The sequence below is a fragment of the Podospora anserina genome, chromosome 6 (assembly GCF_000226545.1).
Source record: "Podospora anserina S mat+ genomic DNA chromosome 6, supercontig 4".
Lineage (NCBI taxonomy): Eukaryota > Fungi > Ascomycota > Sordariomycetes > Sordariales > Podosporaceae > Podospora > Podospora anserina.
In genome coordinates this window covers 764,838-787,247 of record NW_003613579.1, presented here as the reverse complement: position 1 = coordinate 787,247, position 22,410 = coordinate 764,838, and the positions used below count along the sequence as shown (strand labels likewise).

At 53.7% G+C, this 22,410-nt stretch overlaps 8 protein-coding genes across 8 annotated transcripts, besides 3 other annotated features; 5 read left to right on the top strand and 3 right to left on the bottom strand.

Annotated features, from left to right (window-relative positions):
* Window positions 1–887: 887 nt before the first annotated feature.
* Window positions 888–2,794, top strand: PODANS_6_10680 (uncharacterized protein; the record flags this gene model as incomplete). The annotated part of the gene is made up of 2 exons (XM_003437443.1): window positions 888–1,732; window positions 1,795–2,794. The coding sequence occupies 2 exons, from the start codon at window positions 888–890 to the stop codon at window positions 2,792–2,794; spliced, it is 1,845 nt and encodes a 614-aa protein (XP_003437491.1).
* Window positions 2,795–3,188: 394 nt separating this feature from the next.
* Window positions 3,189–3,300, top strand: a tRNA (tRNA-Ala).
* Window positions 3,301–3,465: 165 nt separating this feature from the next.
* PODANS_6_10670 (uncharacterized protein) lies at window positions 3,466–4,251 on the top strand (the record flags this gene model as incomplete). Its single annotated transcript, XM_003437442.1, has 1 exon — window positions 3,466–4,251. One exon carries the CDS (start codon window positions 3,466–3,468, stop codon window positions 4,249–4,251), a length of 786 nt encoding a protein of 261 aa, XP_003437490.1.
* Window positions 4,252–4,376: 125 nt separating this feature from the next.
* Window positions 4,377–4,456, bottom strand: a tRNA (tRNA-Asp).
* Window positions 4,457–4,530: 74 nt separating this feature from the next.
* Window positions 4,531–4,618, bottom strand: a tRNA (tRNA-Ala).
* A 365-nt stretch (window positions 4,619–4,983) lies between these two features.
* PODANS_6_10660 (uncharacterized protein) lies at window positions 4,984–9,853 on the bottom strand (the record flags this gene model as incomplete). The annotated part of the gene is made up of 2 exons (XM_003437441.1): window positions 4,984–5,104; window positions 5,169–9,853. 2 exons carry the CDS (start codon window positions 9,851–9,853, stop codon window positions 4,984–4,986), a joined length of 4,806 nt encoding a protein of 1,601 aa, XP_003437489.1.
* Window positions 9,854–11,203: 1,350 nt separating this feature from the next.
* PODANS_6_10650 (uncharacterized protein) lies at window positions 11,204–11,962 on the bottom strand (the record flags this gene model as incomplete). Its single annotated transcript, XM_003437440.1, has 1 exon — window positions 11,204–11,962. A coding segment is annotated over one exon (759 nt), but the record flags the coding sequence as incomplete, so codon positions are not given.
* Window positions 11,963–12,275: 313 nt separating this feature from the next.
* Window positions 12,276–13,924, bottom strand: PODANS_6_10640 (uncharacterized protein; the record flags this gene model as incomplete). The annotated part of the gene is made up of 2 exons (XM_003437439.1): window positions 12,276–12,799; window positions 12,856–13,924. Coding segments are annotated over 2 exons (1,593 nt in total), but the record flags the coding sequence as incomplete, so codon positions are not given.
* A 2,526-nt stretch (window positions 13,925–16,450) lies between these two features.
* PODANS_6_10630 (uncharacterized protein) lies at window positions 16,451–18,208 on the top strand (the record flags this gene model as incomplete). Its single annotated transcript, XM_003437438.1, has 2 exons — window positions 16,451–16,633; window positions 16,685–18,208. 2 exons carry the CDS (start codon window positions 16,451–16,453, stop codon window positions 18,206–18,208), a joined length of 1,707 nt encoding a protein of 568 aa, XP_003437486.1.
* A 480-nt stretch (window positions 18,209–18,688) lies between these two features.
* On the top strand, window positions 18,689–19,929 carry PODANS_6_10620 (uncharacterized protein; the record flags this gene model as incomplete). Its single annotated transcript, XM_003437437.1, has 4 exons — window positions 18,689–18,841; window positions 19,048–19,138; window positions 19,202–19,752; window positions 19,810–19,929. The coding sequence occupies 4 exons, from the start codon at window positions 18,689–18,691 to the stop codon at window positions 19,927–19,929; spliced, it is 915 nt and encodes a 304-aa protein (XP_003437485.1).
* An 894-nt stretch (window positions 19,930–20,823) lies between these two features.
* On the top strand, window positions 20,824–22,202 carry PODANS_6_10610 (uncharacterized protein; the record flags this gene model as incomplete). The annotated part of the gene is made up of 3 exons (XM_003437436.1): window positions 20,824–20,889; window positions 20,958–21,378; window positions 21,433–22,202. The coding sequence occupies 3 exons, from the start codon at window positions 20,824–20,826 to the stop codon at window positions 22,200–22,202; spliced, it is 1,257 nt and encodes a 418-aa protein (XP_003437484.1).
* Window positions 22,203–22,410: the final 208 nt, after the last annotated feature.

Genomic DNA, 22,410 nt, shown 5'->3' with positions numbered 1-22,410 from the left:
ATAGGTAGCGGGTAAATGTCAACGGTGGGCGGCCCGCGGCACCCGCAGCCCAGTAGACGGGAGATGAGAAATGGAAGGTTTCGGTTTCTTCTTTCGCTGATGAGAAGAATAGAAATAACAGTAAAAATATAAATAAAACAAAAAAATTCACAGTTTCGCAACGGTGGACCAGTGAGGTCACACTCATCTGCGTGTGGCCGTTGTGCCTGAAAATCCAAGATGGCTTCTCCGCTTCTGCAGTCCCAAGAAAACGCTAGTCTCTGGATGACAGCCTGTGATTGGTTCAACAGCAGGTGCGCTAACATGAAACAAGCAGTCCTTCAGGGGCTTCCCCGGACACTGCGCGTGCTCCAGCGGGCTATCCCGCAAAGGGCTTAACCGCCAAGGCCTGCCGAGAGAGCCCAAGCTTCGGTTCGCGAGGAATCCTGCCGTGTCTGCTTATCGACACGCCCCTTTTCGGGCCTCCCAATCTCTTTTTCTCATCTCCATGTCCCATCTCTTTTCGTCCGTCGTTGACGTTCCCTTTTCTGCTGAGATCCCTCGACAGCACCACACACCACACTCCTTCACCCACCAGCTCCGGCTACAACCACACGCGGCAAGCACTCAACTTGTCCTGACCGAGACGAGGCACTCCCAATTGCCTCACACAATCCCTCCAAACATTCGATTCTTTTCCGACACGGCCGATCAATTGATCTTGATCCCCCGATTTTTACACGATCTTTTTGGACGACGACATCCTTGGAGAATACAAAGAGCAGTACAGCGACATGCAACTACTCTGATCACTCGGCGACACGAGACGTACATATCAACAGTCTGAGCGAGCAACATCTGTACATACATCAATACAACACCCCAAGCATACGACAGCTGAATCGACAATGAGATTAACACCATCTTTCGCCCCGGCCCTCGGGCTGCTGGCGTGGACATCGCTCATCAGCAATGTCGCCGCCCAGGTCACCACCCACTGCTTTCCCATGAACGAGACGTGCCCGCCAAACCCCGCCTTCGGTATGGACTACAACTTTGTCTTCAACGCCACCCCCAAGTTCGAAGCCTGGGAAACCACCGTCGGCCCTGTCAAGTACTCTCCCGAGACTGGTGCCGAGTTCACCATCAACAAGCAGGGCGACTCGCCCACCATTCGCTCTCGCTTCTACATCTTCTGGGGTCGTACCGAAATCTGGCTCAAGGCAGCTCCCGGTCGCGGCATCATCAGCTCCATCATGTTGTTGAGCGACAACCTGGACGAGATCGACTGGGAATTCTTTGGCGGCAACTCCACCGTCGCTCAGAGCAACTACTTTGGCAAGAACCAACCGCACTACACCAACGCCCAGTACGACCAGATCCCCAGCGTCCAGGACGACTTCCACAACTACACCCTGGACTGGACCAAGGACTACCTTGACTTCTACATTGACGGCGCCAAATTCCGCAGACTGACTCCAGAGGATGCCATTAGCAAAGGCGACGGCAAGAAAGACGAGGGTGGCATGGATCTGTACCCCCAGACACCCATGCGCATTTCTATTGGTATCTGGGCCGGTGGTGACCCCAGCCTGCCCGAGGGCACCCGCGAGTGGGCTGGCGGTACTACCGACTACACCAAGGGCCCCTTTTCCATGTTTGTCAAGAACTGCCACGTCACCGACTACAGCAGCGGCAAGGAATATGTGTATGGAGACCGGTCTGGTTCGTGGGAGAGCATCCAGATTGTCGAGTAAGTTTGAAGAAGCTCCTTCCGTCGACCCCAAATTGGCCTCGTGACTGACTCTTATCAAGGGGTAATTCTACCGTCGAGGAGGTCATGAACGCGCCACCCCCTGTGCCCGAGAAGACCATGGCCGAGAAATGGGAGGAACTTCCCAACGCCGCCAAAATTGCCATCTACGCCGGTGGCTCCTCTGTCGGTGCTGCCATCCTCTTCGCTGCTCTATTCTACTGCATCCGCCAGAGAAGGCAGGGGGCCAAGGAGGCCACCGAGGCCGCGGCGCGTGCCGAAGCCGAGCGTCTGGAGATGGAGCGGTTCAGAAAGGAGGGCATCAACCCTGATGCTTTCACAAGCAACGCTCACGAGTACAATGCCAAGGACATGGCCCAAAACGGGCATGCCGACAAGGACAGCTACAGTGTTCCCCCCTCGCCCGCCCCCGCCAACGAGAAGTTCGGCAACGTTGTCGCCATGGCCACAGCGGCCGCCGCCGGTGCCGGTGCCGGTGCCGCGGCTGCTCGTGCCGCCAACAATGGCAACGACGGTCCCATGAGCCCCACGAGCACTCCTCTTCTTCGCGAAGGCGCGCAGTCTCCACGTACGGTAGACCCCACGAACCCCTTCGGGCCCAACTATGTCGGCACTCAAAACGCCCGGTCCCCCGGCGCCCCGTCTCCTTACAACCCACACGAAGGCTTGCGCTCACCAACAGGGTCTTTGTACAACCAGTCCATGTCGCCGCCCCCGCACCAACCCCTGCCACACCCACCGACACGGAGCATGACGAACCAAAGCCTTCAGTCGAGGATGGGGTCACCGGGACCGAATCAGCAACAGCACGGGTTTGACTTTGGCATCGGTCAGCCGCCGCAGCGAAGCGCCACCACCAGCCCAGCACCTCTCGCTCACCCCCAGCCTCAGAGGAGCTTCACCACACCCACGAGCGGATACGGAACCCCCCCGCAGCTGCAGCAACAATCATCGGGGTACGGCAACCCTCCAGGGCCGGCTAACGGCCCTCAACAGGGGTACTGGAATGGTGGAAACGGTGGCGGCGGCGGTTACAGCTAAGCGTGGTTCTCGGGACGTCGTGGTGTAGTTTTGGAATTTTCTCTTTTTGATGTTAGTCTCGATCTTCCTGTTCTTGTATTATGGCATGAGAGCATCTGGCGCGCAATGATGAAACACACACGCACACAGCAGCACCCTTTATTTTTTTCTCGGTTGGGAGATAGACTTGTTGGCACTAGATACCGTTGAGAAGAGAAAGCTACGGCTGGTGCCTGGCAAGGTGATGAAATGGTATACCCTGCCTCTTGTTTTGCCTGGTTTTGGTTTTGCAATAATCTTTTGCCTGTGTTGTTGTTAGCTTTCGTACTCTTGGCTTTCTGGCTCTTTTACGTGGCTTGCTTTTCAACTCATGAGCTAAATCTCTGGCGGTGTCCACTCATCAAGCAAAAGAAAAGGGCGTGTGGCTCAGTTGGTAGAGCGTTCGCTTAGCATACTCATCCTTGTATCCTCAAGATCAAGGATCCATTGTATGCGAAAGGTCCTGGGTTCGATTCCCAGCTCGTCCAAGCATTCATCACATGATGAGTTTACTTTTAGCATTTCTCCCTCTTTTTTATTCTTATTTTTGGTGGTAAAGGGGATGCAAGAAGCATCATTGGCTGTGTGTGTTCAACATCAACCGACATAAGGTAGATTGCCCCTCGCATTCTTTGTACAACTCAACAGGTCCGATGTATATATATGACCACCATTGGATAATACCCGGCCGCATACACCCACCGTGCTTTTCATATGATAAGACTGGACTCTTCTTTTACCTCCGAGAGGGGTTTGCATCTCATCAAAACACTCTTGACGCTCCGTTCCACGTCGCCACTCTTTCTTTTCCCCCACAGCAAACCCATCTTCCTTTGTCAACAACCCCCATCACCACCACCGCCATGTCCTCCTCAGAAAGAGACCAACCCATCTACAACCCCCTCGGCTCCCTTACCCGCCATGTGACAACGCACTCCCCCACCACCGGCCTCTCCATCTTCGCCCCTCCCTCCCTCCTCCCCTCCTCCCCAACCCCGTACGGCTCAGTAGGCATGGTTGTCCACGACCTCTACAAAACCTTCACCACCCCCGTCAACATGTCCACTGAAGATGACATTAACCGTCTCCAGGCTCACCCCCTCCAGCCAAGTCCAGGCACGCTCTGGTTCCCAAAAGCACCAGGGGAAACGCTCGTGCGGTACTGCGACTGGGGACCAGGGCAGGCAATCCAGTTTCACAGGACAGAAACAATCGACTTTGGGGTGGTTATCGAAGGAGAGATGGAGCTGACTCTGGACGGCGGGGAGAAGAGAAGGCTCAAAAAGGGTGATGTGGTCGTGCAACGAGGGACGATGCATGCTTGGGAAAACAAGAGCGATACCGTCTGGGCGAGAGTGGTATTCTTTCTTGTTGGTGCCGAGGCGGTTGATGTAGGGGGGGATAAAAAGACGGAGGTGCTGCCTTGGAGTCATGCCTGATTTTTCTCTCCCCCCTTCTATGTCACCCTTCTCAACTCAATACCCAAACAAAACCTCCCAAAACAGGAGACAAAAAGCCAAGAAATAAAAAAGAGCACCCACACAACCCCCTTCTTCTGTAGAGCCTCTCCCGCCGGGAATTGAACCCGGGTCTCGAGCGTTGACCAATGACAAGCTCACATACTGACCACTATACTACGGAAGATAAACGAACAATTTATCAACAGATGTTTGTGCACCTGTCGTAGGTTTGTTGGAGGATGAGGTGTGTGAGAGACCTGGACGTACCGCGAATTGAACGCGGGACCTTCTGTAAGATCGCAGACAAAGGTGCGAAACAGAAATCATACCACTAGACCACACGCCCGGCTTTGTTTTGTTGAGAAAGCGGCTGGGAAGGAAGGTTCATGGAGGGTGGGCTGGTGGGAAGTGGGTAATAGGGCAAGTGGTGGTGGGGATGAGGGTTTTGTGGCTGGAGGGTGGAGATGATGGCGGTGGCAACGGTTGGTTACCCCTGAATGCGCGCGCCAAAGAAAACAAACCTCCAGGATTGAGCGATCAAAGACTGTTATTTCTATATCTATCTACCTCGCACTCATTCTATCCCTTCATCCATTATTATATCTCGTATGTGTGACAAACAGCAAGCCGAAATCCCGTGGTATCAAATGCCCCGTGTGTCTTATCTAAACCCAACCGAGTTCTATCCCATCGAACCAGATTCTCTTTCCTCTATTTTCTCTTGAAGAGCCCCTTGACCGCCCCGACACCTTTGCCGAGTACGTCAAACAGCGGCCCAAAGCCGAATGTCATACCCTTGACTCGGACGGTCCAGATGAAGAAGTAGACCAGCCTGGGTGGATAATAAACATGTTAGCAGCCGTGTCATGCAATCAAGAACCGAGGCCAAAACTTACATCCAGTTGGTAAAGCAAAACACCAAAAAGATGCCAAAGTCCCTCCACTTCTCATCCGGAGTGATCCCCAACGTGTTCAAGTACTGGTTCCCGCTCGAGTACGGGCAAAACCCGCAGTCTGCCGTGTCGTTGGGGTTGAGCAGATACCCCTGACCAGCCTGCCTCGCAAAGTCGCCCGCAAACTCCAAACACGTCTGTCCTGATGGGGGATCAAAGTAGGCGGCCTCATTGGGAGCACACTGCACACTCTGACCATTCAACGTGGCCGCGAGAACGCCTCTGACCCACCACGTCGATGGGTTCACATAGTAGATCCAATATCTCCAAAACACATTCAGCTGGTCATAAGGAACCACAACACCGTTGAAGATGGAAAAGGTGACCAAAAAGAACGGCAGGATGTTGCTGATGACGGTAAAGTTGGGCGCCCACGCGCAAATCCACTGACCCCAGCTGGCCATGAACAGGAAGAAGAGCAGCGTCATCAAGAAGACGTAACCCGCAACTGACGCCTCAGTCGGCAAACCAGTGGGGAAGTACCACAGCAAAAAGTACAGCACGGCCGCCAGAATACTGCCTGGGATCTCGGACAAGACCTCGGCTGTGCAAAAGGCAACCCAGCCATAGATGCGCGATGGGTGCTCGCGTGCCTCCCAGAGCATGCGGTTGGTGTAAAACTTTGGCAAGACGGCATTGAGGACGGTGGCAGGGATCATGATGATGAGGAAGCACGTAAACATGCGGTTCTGCATGTCAGCCACCGTGTTGCCCAGCTTCCAAAAGGTGAAGCCATTGAAGATGCCGACAATAACAGCAGTGAACAGCCGCCCGTAGAGGTAAGATGGCTGACGCCATTGGTGAACAAACATGCGCTTGGTCAGAAGGATGATTTGCGTCCAGGTGGGAGCAGCAAACGATTGCAATGCCGGCTGGACAACAGTCGATTCCTTGTTGGCCTTGCTGCGCTCATCCTTGAGCCGCTGAATCTCGGCCAGCAAGTCTCGGTTCTCCTTGGACTCGCGCCATTCCTGAGTCCAGTGAATTCGCTTGCCGTCGGGGCGTCTTCCACCCTTGATGGCCGTCTCGAGGAGGAACTCGGCGACGTTTCTGCCGGGAGGACACTGGACGCCTCGGTCGGCAAAGTACTTGACCACTGCGCTACCGTTCTCTCCAACAGGACCAAAGTAAATGGTGTTGCCGCCGGGGTTCAAGGCCAGGATCTCATCAAACTCCTGGATCAGGTCAGACGAGGGCTGATGAATAGTGCACACGATGGCCTGTCCAGCAACGCAGAGCTTGCGAAGAAAGCGCACAATAGAGAAAGCGGACTGGGCATCAAGACCACTGGTCGGTTCGTCGAGAAAGAGCAGAAGCGAAGGCCGGGCCGCTAGTTCCACGCCAATAGTCAGTCTCTTCTTTTGCTCCACGCCCAGAGACGCAATAATGGCATCCTGAACGTCCGTCAACTCGAGCAAGTCCAGAACAGTGTCGACATAGGCCAGCTTCTCGTGCTTTGGCGTGTCACGGCTCTGGCGAAGGAGCGCAGAGAACTCAAGAGCCTCCCGAATGGTGGCGGTCTCGTCGTGAAGATCCATTTGTTCGACGAAGCCAGTGCCGCGTTGAAAATCTCCGGTCAGCGGTTTACCGTCAACCAGCATGTCGCCAGAAACCACGCCGACCGTTTGGCGTTGGGACAAGGTGTTGAGCAGCGTCGTCTTGCCAGCACCGCTGGCTCCCATGAGGGCAACCATGACTCCCGGTTTCGCGTAACCGCTGACTCCGTTGAGAAGCTTCTTGGGTCCTTGAGGGGTCGGAACAGTGTACGAGACATTCTCCCAGGTAAAGACCTTGTCGCTTCCGGTCAGACCAGTCAGTTCTGTCTTTTCCGAGCGATTCTGATAGCCAACGTCGGTGGTGGATGATGCTCCGGTCGCATTGCCCTTCTCCATGTCGGTCGGCTTCGCAGCGAGTTTGGCTCGCTTGGCTGCCTTGCTGGAACGCTTGAAGACGAGGGCGCCGCCGCCCGATCCGACAAATGTCAAGAGCTCCGTGGCGGCCACTGTGACCATGAGATAAAGCACAGAGAAGGCTATGAGAACACCAAAGTTGCGCCACAGGTGATCCCGGGTGTAGTTGAACTGGCTGTCGAGATATGCCGTTCCGGAGACATCAGTACTCCCTGCGACCGAGCCTGGAATTGCACATCCCTGGTTCGCTGGTAGAATACCCGGCCCCTGAGGCACAAGATGCGCAGGGGCACATTCCATGATCCGGCCAGAAAACTCATTGGTCAGAGCGGCTTCAAAGGCATATGCAAGCTGTCTCTTGTTAGCAGCTGTTGGACGATGTCGAAGGAAGGAGGGAGATCTGCTTACCGGATTCACGTAAAAGAGCCAACCGAACCAGATCTTTTGTGACACCAAGATAGGCTTGTAGATCACGTAACCGGTAAAGATGACCAGCAAGTTGAGCGCAAGTCCGCTGAAACGAACGGCATCGTCGATTGTTGGTGACAGGGACGCAAACATGCGGTACAGAGCCGTGATGCAAAAGGTGGTCGTATAGATGAATAAGAGACTGATGAAGAACTTGGCCGGTGTCAAGTCCAAACCAGTCATGAAGTACATGATCAGACCAAAGATGACAACCTGGAAGATCAAGACCGGGAGATCGACGAGAGCGCGGGCAAGGTTGACAGCAGACGGACGATAGAAGGCATATTCCTTGTGCCGAGCCACAACAACACGACCAGAGACGGCTTTCATGAGCTCAGCGAGCTGAAGCCATCCGAGAAAGACAATGGAGAAGAAGGCAGCACCGGCACGCAGGAAGGTGCCGGCCGTGTTGTCCGGAGTGTCGTAGAAGAGAGAGCCAACAATGAAGCCGTTGCTGATGATGGTGAAATATTTGGTGTACATTTCCGTCTTGTTGCCCCACAAGAGCCAGAGTTCGCGGCGGGAGCAGGCGAGGACTTGCTTCCAGAAGCTGACAGTGTAGTTCGAGTCCGAGGCAACACGGCGAGACTTTTGCTCCTCGACGGCTTCCTGGAACCTCTGAGTATCGGCATGCTTGGTTTGTTGCAGATGCCTCTCAAATTGCTCCACATCAGCAAGGACCTTCCTGTATGCCTCGCTGTTTCTGAATGCTGTCTCAAGCTCCTCGGCAGTTTTGGGGCACTTGTCTTCGTAGCCGGGGCGGAACTGTCGGGTGACTGGGTCACAGATGGAGGTGAGAAAGTCGGCAGTAGTTTGGCGTGGTGGTGCGTGGAAACCAAGGTCGATGAAGTACTGCCTGGCCTCGTTGGCAGGGCCCTGATAGAGCATGCGCCCTTCATCGATGACCAGGACCTTGTCCATCAACTCATAAATGCCTTCTCCGGCCTGATAGAGGGTGGTGATGGTTGTTCGATCCGATACATCGGTCATGACACGCAGCGATTTGGCGTAATCCAGAGCGGTGGATGCATCGAGACCTCTTGTCGAATTGTCCCAGCAGACGATGGTGCTCTTGGTGGCCAGGGCCTCGGCGATGGAAACTCGTTTTCTCTCACCCCCGGAAACACCACGTGTATAGGCATTCCCAACAATGGTGTTTTTTGTGTGTTGGATAGCAAACATGCGCAACAACGAGTCGATTATAAAGTCCACATTGTCCCTGAGGTGCTTCTTGGTCTTGTTGAGCAGCGAAAACTGGAGTGTCTGCCCCACGGTCAAGGTAGGCATGTGCTGGTCGTCTTCACCGTTGTAGACCACCTCACCGCGATAGCGCTTTGCAACTTCCTTGGCAGAGATGCCGCTGTAGGAAACCTCGCCCTCGACGGCGGCATACCCGCCCCTATTGTTGGCAATGACGCGGAGAAAAGTGCTGCAGCCACTCCCCGGCCGACCCAGCACCAGCATCATCTCTCCATGCCGTACGACACCAGTGAAGTCGTTGAGAAGGGTACGAAGCCCGCCTTGCTGACGTCCGAAACGAAGTGCTGGGACAAATCTGCAGAGAATGCCGTACAGATCGGGACCAAATGTGCCGAGGATAGCCTGGGGAAGTGTCTTGACAAACACAGTGCCGCCGCCGACACCCTTGACGGTGACGTTCTTGAACACCACGCCGACCTTCTTGCTCGACTCGCCAGAATCCGTGCGCTTCTCAAGGTGGCCGTCGCGCATAAACTGCTCCAATTGAAACTGGCTGCCGTCATCCGAGGACTCGTCCGAGCTGCTAGCATCGTCGGCGGCCTGCTGTTCAGGATCTTGTTCGTCTTTCGGCCGCTTTGATTTTCCACTGGCCCGGGAAGCGATGCGGCGAAAGACATTATCGCGCCTGCTATCCGATTTCCGGGAAGCTTTCGAGGCCGACCTTGATCGTGGTTGTGATCGCGCCCGGGACCGGGACTGGGACCGTGACCGCCTCGTGGTCATCTTGGTGAGCTCGCGTTGAAGCTCTTGAAAGTCCTGCATGGCCATCCGTTGGCTCACTGGGCCGCCGACATCTCGCTCTCCCCAAAGGCCTTCGTCGGCTGTGGACAAGGCCTCAGGACTTGGTGGGATCTTGGTGGTGTCGCCAGAGTCGATGTCAGCTTCTTCTTCGCTGATTGGCTGGGTTGGATCTCGATGATGGAGTGAGTCGGGAAGGGCTTCAGAGGCTCCCCGGCGGAAAGCCTCCTCGGGCGTTTGTTGCCCCCACATTCTGGTTGGTTTTTGTGAAAATGCAGTGTTTTGATTCTCAAGTTGTGGGACTGTGAGCAGCAGGCAGAGAGAGAGAGAGTGACGTTGGAAGTCGCGGTCAACTCAATCAAAGGTGCAGCTCACCGGTGCCGAGAAGCGGCAGGAGCGGCCGGGGGATATGGTTTGCAAACTGGAAAGAGCCTGGTAGGGTTGATTCGCAGCTCTATCAAAAATCATGAGGTGAAAAGTCGCGCGTCTACCAGACCTCATATACAAACAGCCACCCCACACAGCAGAATTGTAAGCAGCACCCTGATGAAAGATTCCGACTCCAGAATGGAGATAAGAGTGACGGGGCATGAATCATCGGAAGCAACCACCCCCCTTGTCAACAGCCCCAGTCACCGCCGACCAGTGATTCGTAAGATGCTTTGCTGCTCAAAAGAAGGTTTAACACGTTAAAGCAGCGTTAAAACCGCCTGGACGGTATGGTCTGGGTAGCGATCTGCACGTCTACACGGTCCACTCCCACCGCCTTTGAATGCAAACTCCGGTCTGAACGGCATAACGGGTACGATGGAGTACGCTTGTTGTCCGCAAACGCCGTGGAGTTAGCGGCCGCCAAGTGACAAAGAGGACAGAGCAGGCCATTATAAATCCGTTCTCCCCCGCGCCCTTGCATTTTCTCCCCGTTCATTTGCTCATAAAGACCCTGCTGCTGCCGCCCGGACCGGTTGGGTGCTTGGAGCTGTGCCCCTAGGTATGGATGCTCCGTGCTTAGAAATCCAACCACAGCAGGACCCAATTCTTCTTTTAAAAGCGGAGGGATGTTCGTGCGCGCGTTCCAAAGCTGTCACTGCCTCTTCCATGTCTTTTAGTCGCACTTGTCTCTGCCTTGGCTTCGTATCTCTCGGCGCAGTGACTCCGTGCCCAATACGCCCGTCCACTCAGCGTCGCAATTTGTAATCGTCATCTTTGTCCACGGCGTCGGGTGTAGCCTTTGGTATTTTCTAGAAAGGCTCCCCGGCAGATGGATCTGCTCCACCGTCAAAATCATTGCCAAGACCACCGTCGTTAAATATTCCAACAATTTGATTGGCTAGTACAGGACTGATCAAAAATGAAATCATGTTTATTTTCACGGTGGGAGTGTGCTGACTTAGCATGGGGCCTCGCATCTTTGGTCAGACAGACACTCGGACCACCAGCACACCACCAATCACTCTTATCAGGACAAAAAGACGGCATCATGGAGGTCACGATTCAATCAGTGTAACTAAATGACAATGCCATTGAAACCAGTGCGGAATGCTGATATGTATCACAAGTATGGTTTCATTTTGTTCTCTATCAACTAGCTATCAATCCTACCTAATCCTTCTTCCCCGTTGTCATTGCCAGCATCTCCCTTAGAGCCTTCACCTCGGCCTCCCTCCTCGCCAATTCCACGCGGAGGTCATCCCTCTCCTTCTTCACCTCCTTCACCTCATCCTCCAACTCCTCAATGCGGTCAACCTTTTTCTGCCTGTAGCGCTTGGCAGCCAGATTGTTCCTCGCCCTCTTCACGAGCACCTCTTCGTCTTCATCATCCTCTTCTTCAGGCAGAGGACGTTTCTTGGTTGGCTTCCGCCCTGACTTTCCTTTCGGCTTGCCGGTAAGTGTAACAGAAATGGAGGAAGGGAGCTTCAACCCGGGGACCAAATTGCCCGAGGCAGAGACAGGCGTGCTTGTGGAGGTGGGTGAGGTAGAGGATGATGGTGACTGGCAAGACTCGAACGATGTGATGATTGTTGGCGTCGGAGTTAACAGAGATAGGTTTGCCGTTGCCGCTGTTGTTGTGACGGGAGCAGCGCTTGATTCACCCAGGCCGAAAGAGGGTATTCCAATATCAAAGTCGGGAACTGGAAGGGTAGGGAATGGAAGTGGGTATTGAATATCAAAAAGGGGACAGTCGAGAGCAAGTTGTTGCGAGGTCGTGTCAAAAGAGCCGTTCCACAACAGATGATCAAAGTCTTGGCTCGGGTCCAAAAAGTGCAGGAGACCTTGATCATTGGAACTGGGGCTGGAAGTAAATGGCGGAGAGACGGATACTGGCAGCTGCTGCTGATGCTGCTGCTGCCATTCTTGCAGTATGTGGTGGCCTCTCGAGCGAGGCCGACGGCGATGTGGGAGTGATTAATGGGTGGGTTTCCCCAGGGCGTGTGTTTGATGACAGAAAGAAAGAGAGAAGGGGCAAATAAAAACGTGGGGAAATTTACAGGTATTTATGAACAGCGAGGTGATAGAGCCACACCCCTCTTGTTGTCCGGTAAATATACCCCGCCATGGCACCGCCTCGTCAGGCCAGGCTCACACACACTCCAGGGAGTCCCCCACATGCATCTCTGTCACATTCCAGTTCCTCAATTGGTTGATTGATGAAAAAGCCATGGGCAGTGTCTGCTTAAGATGCAAATCTGAAATCTAACCGCTTGTTTCCGGCATCCCAGTTTTCTGCCAGGTACTTCTCCCGCTCACTCTCTGACATGGCATTCCAGACCTCCTCTCGGCTTCGGTTCCGCCATACATAGTATGCCTTGGTTGATAAATAGAGAACGATATTGAAGGCCAGTATCGACAGCAGTACCGTGTTGCCGCGAGTGTAGTGTGGCGCATCGTCTTCGCGGTAGATATTAGCCCCGATAATACTGCCGCCCTGGACGCACATGTTGTACACAGCACTGCCCACAGCACGACTGCGGACTGTGTTGGAATTGCGAGAGATCCATCCGACCTGGATGGGGTGCGAATATGGTGATCCCAGGAAGAAGGTCATGACCAACCAGACCGTCCATTTGGACACTGTGGTGGTGTCTACGAACCGTAAAAAGACCAGGAAGGGGATTGCCCAAAACTGAGGTATGATGGCAATCAGTGACATTTGACCAGTGAATTCACTGACATAGGTCAGGATTATCATGTTTACGACTGTCAACTCTGTTAGCACAATGTTCCAATCACCGTCAAAGTCCTTCTAGACCTACTATGGAGCACCTGCGACGGAATCACCAGCAGATTCGTTTGGAATGTCGAGAACCCCATCCCTTTGAGCGACAACGTCAGATAGCTGGTTGGCGTGGCATAGGGTACATGATTGAAGAGACCAATCAGATATATCGGCCACAAGTCAAAATCAAGCAGACTCTTCAGGAGGAGCCTTGGGGATACTGGTTCCCGGTTGTGCATGCCTCCCTTAGAAGGGTCGTCACGGATAATACGATTAACGAGGATAACTTCCTCCCTTTTTTTTTTTCTTTTGTTAGCGGTTATCTCGAGACCATTATCTACTGGAAGAACATACCTCGGTGTAAACCACCCCTTTTCACCCCTGAGCCAACCAGCAGTCTGCGTCGGGCCAGCCGGCATGAGACCAAAGGACAGGATTCCAAAGACAAGTGTCACCATTCCCTGGACCCGAGAGTCAGTACGGGTAATTAGTTGTAGGGGAATTCCACATGACTCAACACTCACCTCGATCAAAAAGAGCCACCTCCACCCCGAATATCCCCCAACACCACGCATATGCAACAACCCAAAAGCTGACAGCGCCGCAAAAATATCCGCAAACACCATCGATGTCCAAAAGAACCCCATCCGTATCGTCAGCTCGTTCGCCTTGTAAAAATACGACAGGTAAAGCACCACAGTCGGTATAAACCCTCCCTGGAGCATCCCCAACAACACCCTCGACGCCAGATACCCAAACCTTCCGCTCAACGTAAACTGACTTGACGCCACCAGCGACCAGAGCACCATCTGCAGCGGTATCCAGATATCACAACCCAGGTACTTGCTGATCAACTGCGATGGAACCTCGGCACACAGAAACGAAAAGGCAAAGAGCGAATTGCCGAGGTTGTAGTCGTTGGTGGTCAGTCCAAGCTCAGGCAGCAGGTCGTCCGTGACAGCCTGTCGAATGTTGGCTCTGTCCATCTCCAGGGCGCAGAACATGAGGCAGGTCCAGAGCATGATTTTGAAGTCGACTTTGCGGATCAGTGCTCGCTCCTCGCGCCATGTCCATCTTGCTGACGGGTCGAAGCGATGGATGTTTTCCCTATGATTACTGTCAGGACCAGCCCGAAAACGAGGATATGTAAGCGGGCAGAAACAGCATACCAGTCTGGTTGTGGTTGATATTGTCCCGCCAGGTCAGGGTCGTCAAAAACACTTCGTTGCGTGGCGATGGCATCAAGATCCGTTTCCTCCCCCTTGCCTCCAGGGGGTGAAAACCAAAACCGTCCCCTTTTTGGCTCTGGCTCGCCGAGGGGGCCGCCCTCGGTGAATATCAAGGCCGTGGTGACATCTGCGTCCTCTTTGCTAATCTCGGAGCCATATTGTGATCTGGCATCATCGTCCTCGTCCGTGTTTGACCTTGCTGTCCAGTCTCGCAGTCTTGCCCCGGCCGTTAGCTCGACTCGGTTATTATCATTATTCTGGCCTCCGGTGGATGAAGTGCCAAAGGTGGCGTATAGCGACTGTTGCTTCAACGGCATTGTGTGTGTTAAGTCTCAAACTCACATTCCAGTCATCCCACTGGGTTGATGAAAACAAAAACTAAAACTAGCCAAAAGAAAAAAAGAAAGATAACACCATGAGAAGGGAAGGCGGGATACAAAAGTACACACATACCTTATAGCACCACCTGCCTCCTCACTGACACCATTGGCACCACCATTGGCACCACCACCACCGCCAGGCTGGTGCCAGTCTTCTGCCCAGTCATCTGCATCATCGACTGGTGTAATGCCGGTGCCCGATCCTGATCTCATCGGAACCATCCCAAGGCGTAATTTGAGACAAGCGGCGGGCGCGGGACCGATACGGCGCGCCGCGGGGGTTATCTCTCTGCCACCGGGTGGTGAAGTGTGTGTGCGTATGTGTGCCCATTCAATGGAATAACGCCCCAAGAGGAGACCCAACCAACATCGGTGTGTGTGTGCGTGTCTATACGCCAGTTATCATTCCCACCCCTACCGCTTGGCTTGGATACTGATGAATCCTTGGACGGGAGAATCCAACGGCAAAGCTCCGAATGTTCTTTCATCCCTCAAAACCCAAAACCCAGACGTCGAAACTCCCGTCCACAAGACGGGACAGGTTTCACCACAGCTGTGGGGATGACCCAGACGTCCAGGCGAGATGACCGACAGGGGTATGGCGTGCTTTTAGGAGCGATGGCGAAGCAGCCAATCACGGGTGCAGGACACTTCTCGAGGTTGTAAAGGCAGATGACGGCATTTTGGGGGTTTACGACCAACGATGATAAGGATGTTTGTCAGAAGGGAATGGGATTCTTCGAAAATTATGAGATGGGCGTTTGCTGGGTTCGGTGAGATGGGGCGGGGTGGGGACGGTGTGACCACGGTGTGGTGGGTGGGGGTTCTTGAGGAAATAAAAGGGCGGAATAGGGGCTCAGGGGTAACCCTAACCCGCATTATCTCTCAGAAGGTCACCCAGCTATAAGTGTGGACGAAAGTCAAGTAGATAGCCATCGTCATATCTTTCTCTAATAACTTGTGAGTGACTTGGCTTGTAGGTATCTACTGTTGAGTACTTTACCTATTGATGGAGGTTTAGGTGAGTCGATGAGATGATTTTCGCCAACAATCACCAACGAATGACAGGCTTAAAAGCAGGCTTGTTGCGTTTGAAAGCAATGCTTGTGTCTCATTTTCCCTTGTGAAAAACAGTTCTACCACAGATATCGTGGGAATCACATCTTTATGAGATAGAGAGTTGAGAAACGTACAAGATACATCCCGTTAGCCATCATCGGCGCATTATCAGTGGACTTTGCTCACTGATGATCAGTGTAGCACTTGTGGCGTTTCCTATGCTTAATCTGAAGCTGGTCCCTGAGATTCGGCACGGATAATCGCCATCGGCTCCGGTTTCTGCAACCCCCCCGAAGGGCGGCACATTTACAGCTACTTCTCATGCTCTCTGCCTCGCCACGTGCCTCCATTCCCTTTTCACTACCACCTTACCCTTTTGAATTCATACTGTCAAGTGGGATGGAGGGATCATTTTTGGTAAAGGCGGCAGCAGAAACAGGTTTTCATGGCCGTCTGTGCAGATTTGACAGCCCGTCTCGGCGAATGGCTCTAGCCAATAAAGTGTTACACTTTCTCTCCCGTCTGTAGATCACTGCCCTGAGTGAGGCAACACCACGAGCCTTCAGCTAAATAGTGCTGAAAAAGGCATCGCGAAGGCTACCATTCAGAGTTGCAATCAGAAACGGCTTCTTTCTTTCTCTGTCGTACAGCTGAAAGAAGACTCAACCACTTCGGCCGGAGCCAAGACCGAGAAGGGGGTTGTTTGTGCCCCTGGGAGGCGTGAAATACAACCAGATGCTGTACAGTTGCGTAGAAGTCATGCCTTTGAGCTCTCTACAGACCGTGCCTTATCGTTTGGACTTGTGGTTCGGGCTGCACGACGACATCATTACTGTCAAGGTTGAGCAGCTACCTAGACTTGTATAGGACGGTCTGAAAATAAAAGGGCGACGATGGATAGTTTATTCGTCTTCAAGCTGCGGGTCAACAACACCAAGCCTTGAAATCTTCAGAACTGAACAAGATGAGGTTCAGCTTCTTTTTCGGAACCTTCCTCGGCTGGGCCACTTGGACGGTTGCTGTCCCTCTCGAGCACACCAAGAGACAGAGTTGCGCGAATGGCCCGACCGCGAGGAACTGCTGGGGTGACTTTAGCATCGACGACGACGTGACTTATACATGGCCTGACACAGGCGTGACCCGCTCTGTAAGTCAACAATACTTGGAACTGTCTCGATACTTTTGTTGACAAGAGCAGTACTCGTTTGATGTCGGCCTGGCAACCCTTGCGCCAGATGGAGTCGAGAAAGTCATGATGGTTGTCAATGGACAGTATCCAGGACCTACCATTGAAGCAAACTGGGGCGACAGCGTCCAAGTCGAAGTCTGCAACAACTTGTCCCAGAACGGGACCAGCATTCACTTTCACGGCGTGCGTCATTTGAACACCAACCATGCCGATGGTGCTGTCTCTCAGACCGAATGCCCTATTGCGCCAGGTGACTGCCACACCTACCGCTTCAAAGCCACCCAGCACGGCTCCAGCTGGTACCACTCCCACTATTCGTTGCAATATGGCGATGGGTTGCTTGGAGCCATTGTGATCCACGGGCCTACCACGGCCAACTGGGATATTGACCTCGGGCCTCTGCTCATCACCGATCACTATCACGAATCAGTCTTTGATCTGGCAGACGAACCCCTGACCAGCCTCATCGGCATCCCCCCGGTTGCTGTGAATGGTCTGATGAATGGCAAGAACGCGTACTTGACCGGCACCGGCAGCCGTGCTGAGTTCACCTTTACCCCTGGCAAGAAGCACCTTTTGCGCCTCGTCAACACCGGCTCAGAGATGATCTTTCGCTTCGCAGTCGACCAGCACCGCATGACCGTGGTAGCCATGGATTTCATCCCCATCCAGCCTTTCGAAACCGATACACTCCTCATCGCCATCGGCCAGCGCTACGATGTCATCATCGAAGCCGACCAGTCTCCCGACGTTGCGTACTGGGCTCGAGGTGTTCCCATGACGAGCTGTTTCGCCATCAACCTCATGTCAACCGATATTCGGGCCATTGTCCGGTACGAATCCGATACCCCCGTCACAGGCGACCCAACAAGTACCTCGTGGTTGATGCTCGACACTTGCGCGGACGAAGACCTCTCCAACTTGGTGCCTCATATTACTCATTCGGTCGGCCCATCTGCCCTCACTCAGAACTTTAACGCTGTGCTCCTCCCCAGCCAGGGCGACAACTACGCAGTGAGATGGCGAGTAGGCGGTTCTGAGCCGTACCGCCCGCCCAAGAACAATCCCGTTGTGAAGCAAGTTATTGATACCGCGGCTGTCAACCTCACAGCCGACTTCAATCCCATCGACCTGACGTCTTTGGCTCCCTCGTCATGGGTGTATCTCATCGTCGAGTCACTTGCTCCACTGCCTCACCCTCTGCATCTTCATGGCCATGACACGTATGTTCTAGCCAGAGGAACAGGGCCGTATGTGGAGCTCCTGACGAGCCTGGACCTTGAGAGTCCGCCGAGGAGGGACACGTTCAATCTACCGCAGAGCGGGTATGTGGTGTTGGCGTTCCAGACAGACAACCCGGGCAGTTGGTTACTCCACTGCCATATCCAGTGGCATATACATCAGGGGTTTGCCCTCACTTTGGTGGAAGGGAGCCCTAGCTCGATTCAGGGCGTCTATGGAAGTGGCGAGGATGCGGAGATGAGAAGAGTTTGTCAAAACTGGGTTTCGAGCGGCCTGGAGACGACGGATTGAGCGAGGCGAGATGCGGAAGTAATATCTTGACGGGAGGTTAATCTTGGTGCCGATGTTTGGGGTGAATGAATGTGGTGTAGCCTCAATGTAAACAGTGGAGTGGTGGTGAGGCGGGACGGGGCTGAATTGAGCTGCGGCTAAAGTGACAGACGGTCGGGTGCGTGGGGGAATAGGGGTCTAGATTCTTTGACGAGAAATAAATATTTTCACATCCCATCCCTAGTTGATTTGCTGAATGGGCTTGCACCCGAGATACCTATAGTCATCGTTCATTGCTTGCTTGAACTCACCTCACACGCTGGAAGTCAAATCAGTGGACAGGCAGCAAGACACTTCCCGTCCTTATCGCCCGCTGGAGATAAGCTAGCTGCCAGCAGACTGGCGGTGCTGGGGGGGCGTCCCCTGTGCCACCCAGTGTCGTCATAGAGGTGCACTGGGCGCTGGCTTGGCCCGCTGGCCAACAGACGGGAACAGGGCACAATGAATCTTGAAGCGTCCCTCTTTGCATCTGATATCATCAGCGACCCCGTTGGATGGACTACTACAACTACTTTTTCTTCCGAGATGACTTGGGAACTAAATCGTAGGCGCTGGCTTCGCTCCCTCAACTCTAGATTCATCTATGGGACAGTGGTAAGTATCCCTTTCTTTCACCATGTTGGGGTTTCTTGGCGGCACCTGAGTGCTGTGTCGCGGGTCCATGCCACTATCTATCAGCATCAACGGCTTCAGCATTGGCGACATCGATTTGTTCTGTCTTGGCACCTGCATTTTTCGGCGTCTTTTCTTTATCATTGCGTGTGTCGAATAATCACTGACTGGAATGCCTCAACCACCAGCCTTTACTACACACAATCATCTTCTGTATCGAGATGGCTCTCTTCGCACGACTTACCAGCCGTTTTAATGGCTACTACGAGGAACGACCGAGTACGTGATTCTTCCATCATCCTGATGGCTCCTTTAAAAACATGCTGACAGTTTTGTTTCAAGTTCTCACCATGATGGTGAGCAACGCCATCCTGGGTGGCATAGCCGATACGGTCGCCCAGTCCATCACGGCGATTCGTCAGCGCGCTGTTCGCAAGCACCCCTATGGCCTCGACGCTCGAGAAGACGCGGCTGCCATCGAAATTCACGAACTCGACCGCAAGAACCCCCTGAGCGACCGCGACCTCATCCCCGACTCCAAAGCCCTCCCACCCCCCTTCGACTTTGAGCGCTTGACCCGCTTTATGGCCTACGGCTTCTGCATGGCACCCGTACAATTTCGGTGGTTCAAGTTTCTCGAGAGCACGTTTCCTTTGACCAAAGCCAGCGCATTTGTTCCGGCGATGAAGCGGGTGGCGTGTGATCAGCTGGTCTTTGCGCCGTTTGGCGTGGCGGCCTTCTTCACGGCCATGACACTGGCCGAGGGTGGCGGTACCAATGGGGTCTCCCAGAAGATGAAGGACATGTACTTTCCTACGTTGAAGGCGAACTACATTTTGTGGCCTGCGGTGCAGGTTGTCAACTTTCGGTTGATGCCGGTGCAGTTCCAGCTCGTAAGTTGACTGTAGTCTACCTTGTGTTTGTTGGGAGTCAGCTAATGTTGTCAACAGCCTTTCGTATCCACGGTTGGTATCGCCTGGACTGCGTATCTGTCTCTGACAAATGCTGCCGAGAACGTGCAGCCGGCAAGCAAGCCGGATAATACGGAACTGGAGAGCCTGCCGAGATGATTACGACGACGACGGCGGCCATTATCATGACTGCTACAAGACATACAGGATACACTAACGGACGGAACACGAGGCGACAGCACCAGATTGTATTACGTGTAGGGAATTGGTATAAGGGGGTTTGTTTCTACTTTTCTCTTACACCACAGCATCTTTCTGCATGGGTTGGGACATACATGGGATGACGTTGGGATCGGCTTGGCGGTAGACTTTGCCATGGCTGGCGGCGCACGGAGTTGAGGACCTTATTAGACCTCTCGTTTCTGGCTTTATAGATGGTCTGTTTTGACATGGTTTATGAATCCAGTTCAGCTTATATCCGGCACTGAAGTTGACGAAGCACTGCTAGCCTTGGTCTGTTCATTTGTAGCGAGAAGCTTCAGCTGACAGCAAAACGAATTGGCTGTGTAGAACCGGACATCTGCACATCATGAGGCATCACGGTGTAAGCAGGAAGACCGGATATCCTAAGGAGCGTTTGACCCTGGCGAGTATGAGGTGCCCGTCAAGAACAGTCATCCAGGTCTCTCTCTTTTCCCCTTCGCAACCGTTAACTAAGGCAGTTGTCATTTTGTGAAACTCGAGCTTTCCGTTGCTCAACAATTTCCGTATATTGAAGGAGTATAAGGCGGAAGCGAGACCGGATGGGCAAAGACAGCCAACCAACCGTCGACGTCACAACCAGCTCTAGCATGACCCCACACTAGCTTTTTACCCCTCTACCCCTCCAGCTTTGCCCGTCTCCCACCCTGCACCCCGGTCTTGGAACATCAGCCCAGCTCTCACCTGCCTGCGTCTTTTTTTCGTCTGTTTCCTCAAGTCTCCGTGATAAGCATCATTCGCCCACTCTATCCACTCTCCCATAGACTGTCAGTTCGTCAATTGCTAGTCAACATGTCTCTCGCCAACAAGCTCTCCATCGAGGACGTTGACCTCAAGGGCAAGCGCGTCCTCATCCGCGTATGTCTTTGGCTCCCTGAGATCCCGCCCATCCGATCTGTAAACTAACCATTGGCTTCTCATCTCAGGTCGACTTCAACGTCCCCCTTGACGCCGACAAGAACGTCACCAACCCCCAGCGTATCGTCGGTGCCATCCCCACCATCAAGTATGCCGTCGACCATGGCGCCAAGGCCGTCATCCTCATGTCCCATCTCGGCCGCCCCAACGGCCAGGTCAACCCCAAGTACTCCCTGAAGCCCGTCCTCCCCGAGCTTGAGAAGCAGCTCGGCAAGAAGGTCACTTTCGCCCCCGACTGCGTTGGTCCCGAGGTGGAGGAGATTGTCAACAAGGCCGATAACGGAGACGTCGTCCTTCTCGAGAACCTCCGCTTCCACGTTGAGGAGGAGGGCAAGGGTGTCGATGCCGAGGGCAACAAGGTCAAGGCCGACAAGGCCAAGGTTGACGAGTTCCGCAAGGGGCTCACCAAGCTCGGTGACATCTACGTCAGTAAGTTGAACTATCCTGACTGCTCTACATGATCTGATTGCTAACGGCCATCAGACGATGCCTTCGGCACTGCCCATCGCGCCCACTCCTCCATGGTTGGCGTCGACCTTCCCCAAAAGGCTGCCGGTTTCCTCATGAAGAAGGAGCTTGACTACTTTGCCCAGGCTCTCGAGAACCCCAAGAGACCATTCCTCGCCATCCTTGGTGGTGCCAAGGTCTCTGACAAGATCCAGCTCATCGACAACCTCCTCGAGAAGGTCAACACACTCATTGTGTGCGGTGGCATGGCTTTCACCTTCAAGAAGACCCTCTACAATGTCCCCATTGGCAACTCCCTCTTTGACGAGGCTGGCTCCAAGACTGTTGGTGACCTGATGGAGAAGGCCAAGAAGAACAACGTCAAGGTTGTCCTCCCCGTCGACTACATCACTGCCGACAAGTTTGACAAGGACGCCAACACTGGCAAGGCTACCGACTCTGAGGGCATCCCCGATGGCTGGATGGGTCTTGACTGCGGCGAGGAGTCCGTCAAGCTCTACAAGCAGGCCATCGATGAGGCCCAGACCATCCTCTGGAACGGCCCCGCTGGCGTGTTCGAGTTCGACAAGTTTGCCAACGGCACCAAGGCTACCCTTGATGCTGCGGTAGACGCTGCCCAGAACGGCAAGGTCGTCATCATTGGTGGTGGTGACACCGCCACTGTTGCGGCCAAGTATGGTGTCGAGGACAAGCTCAGCCACGTCTCGACTGGTGGTGGTGCCAGCTTGGAGCTTCTCGAGGGCAAGGAGCTGCCCGGTGTCACGGCGCTGAGCGAGCGCAAGTAGATCATGGGCCGTGTGGGAAAATTACGGAGTTTCTGTAGTCTTTAGTGTCGCAAATACCTGAATCGCAATACCTAGATAGAGCAACTGAGCATTTCTTTTGGCAAGACGGAAGTTTATTAGTTTGTATCAACCAGGCCCTAACGTCACGCGGCGTGGCTGGTGTATTTCCTGTCCTTTGTCTATTTCCTTGGGCGTACCTCTAATGTCC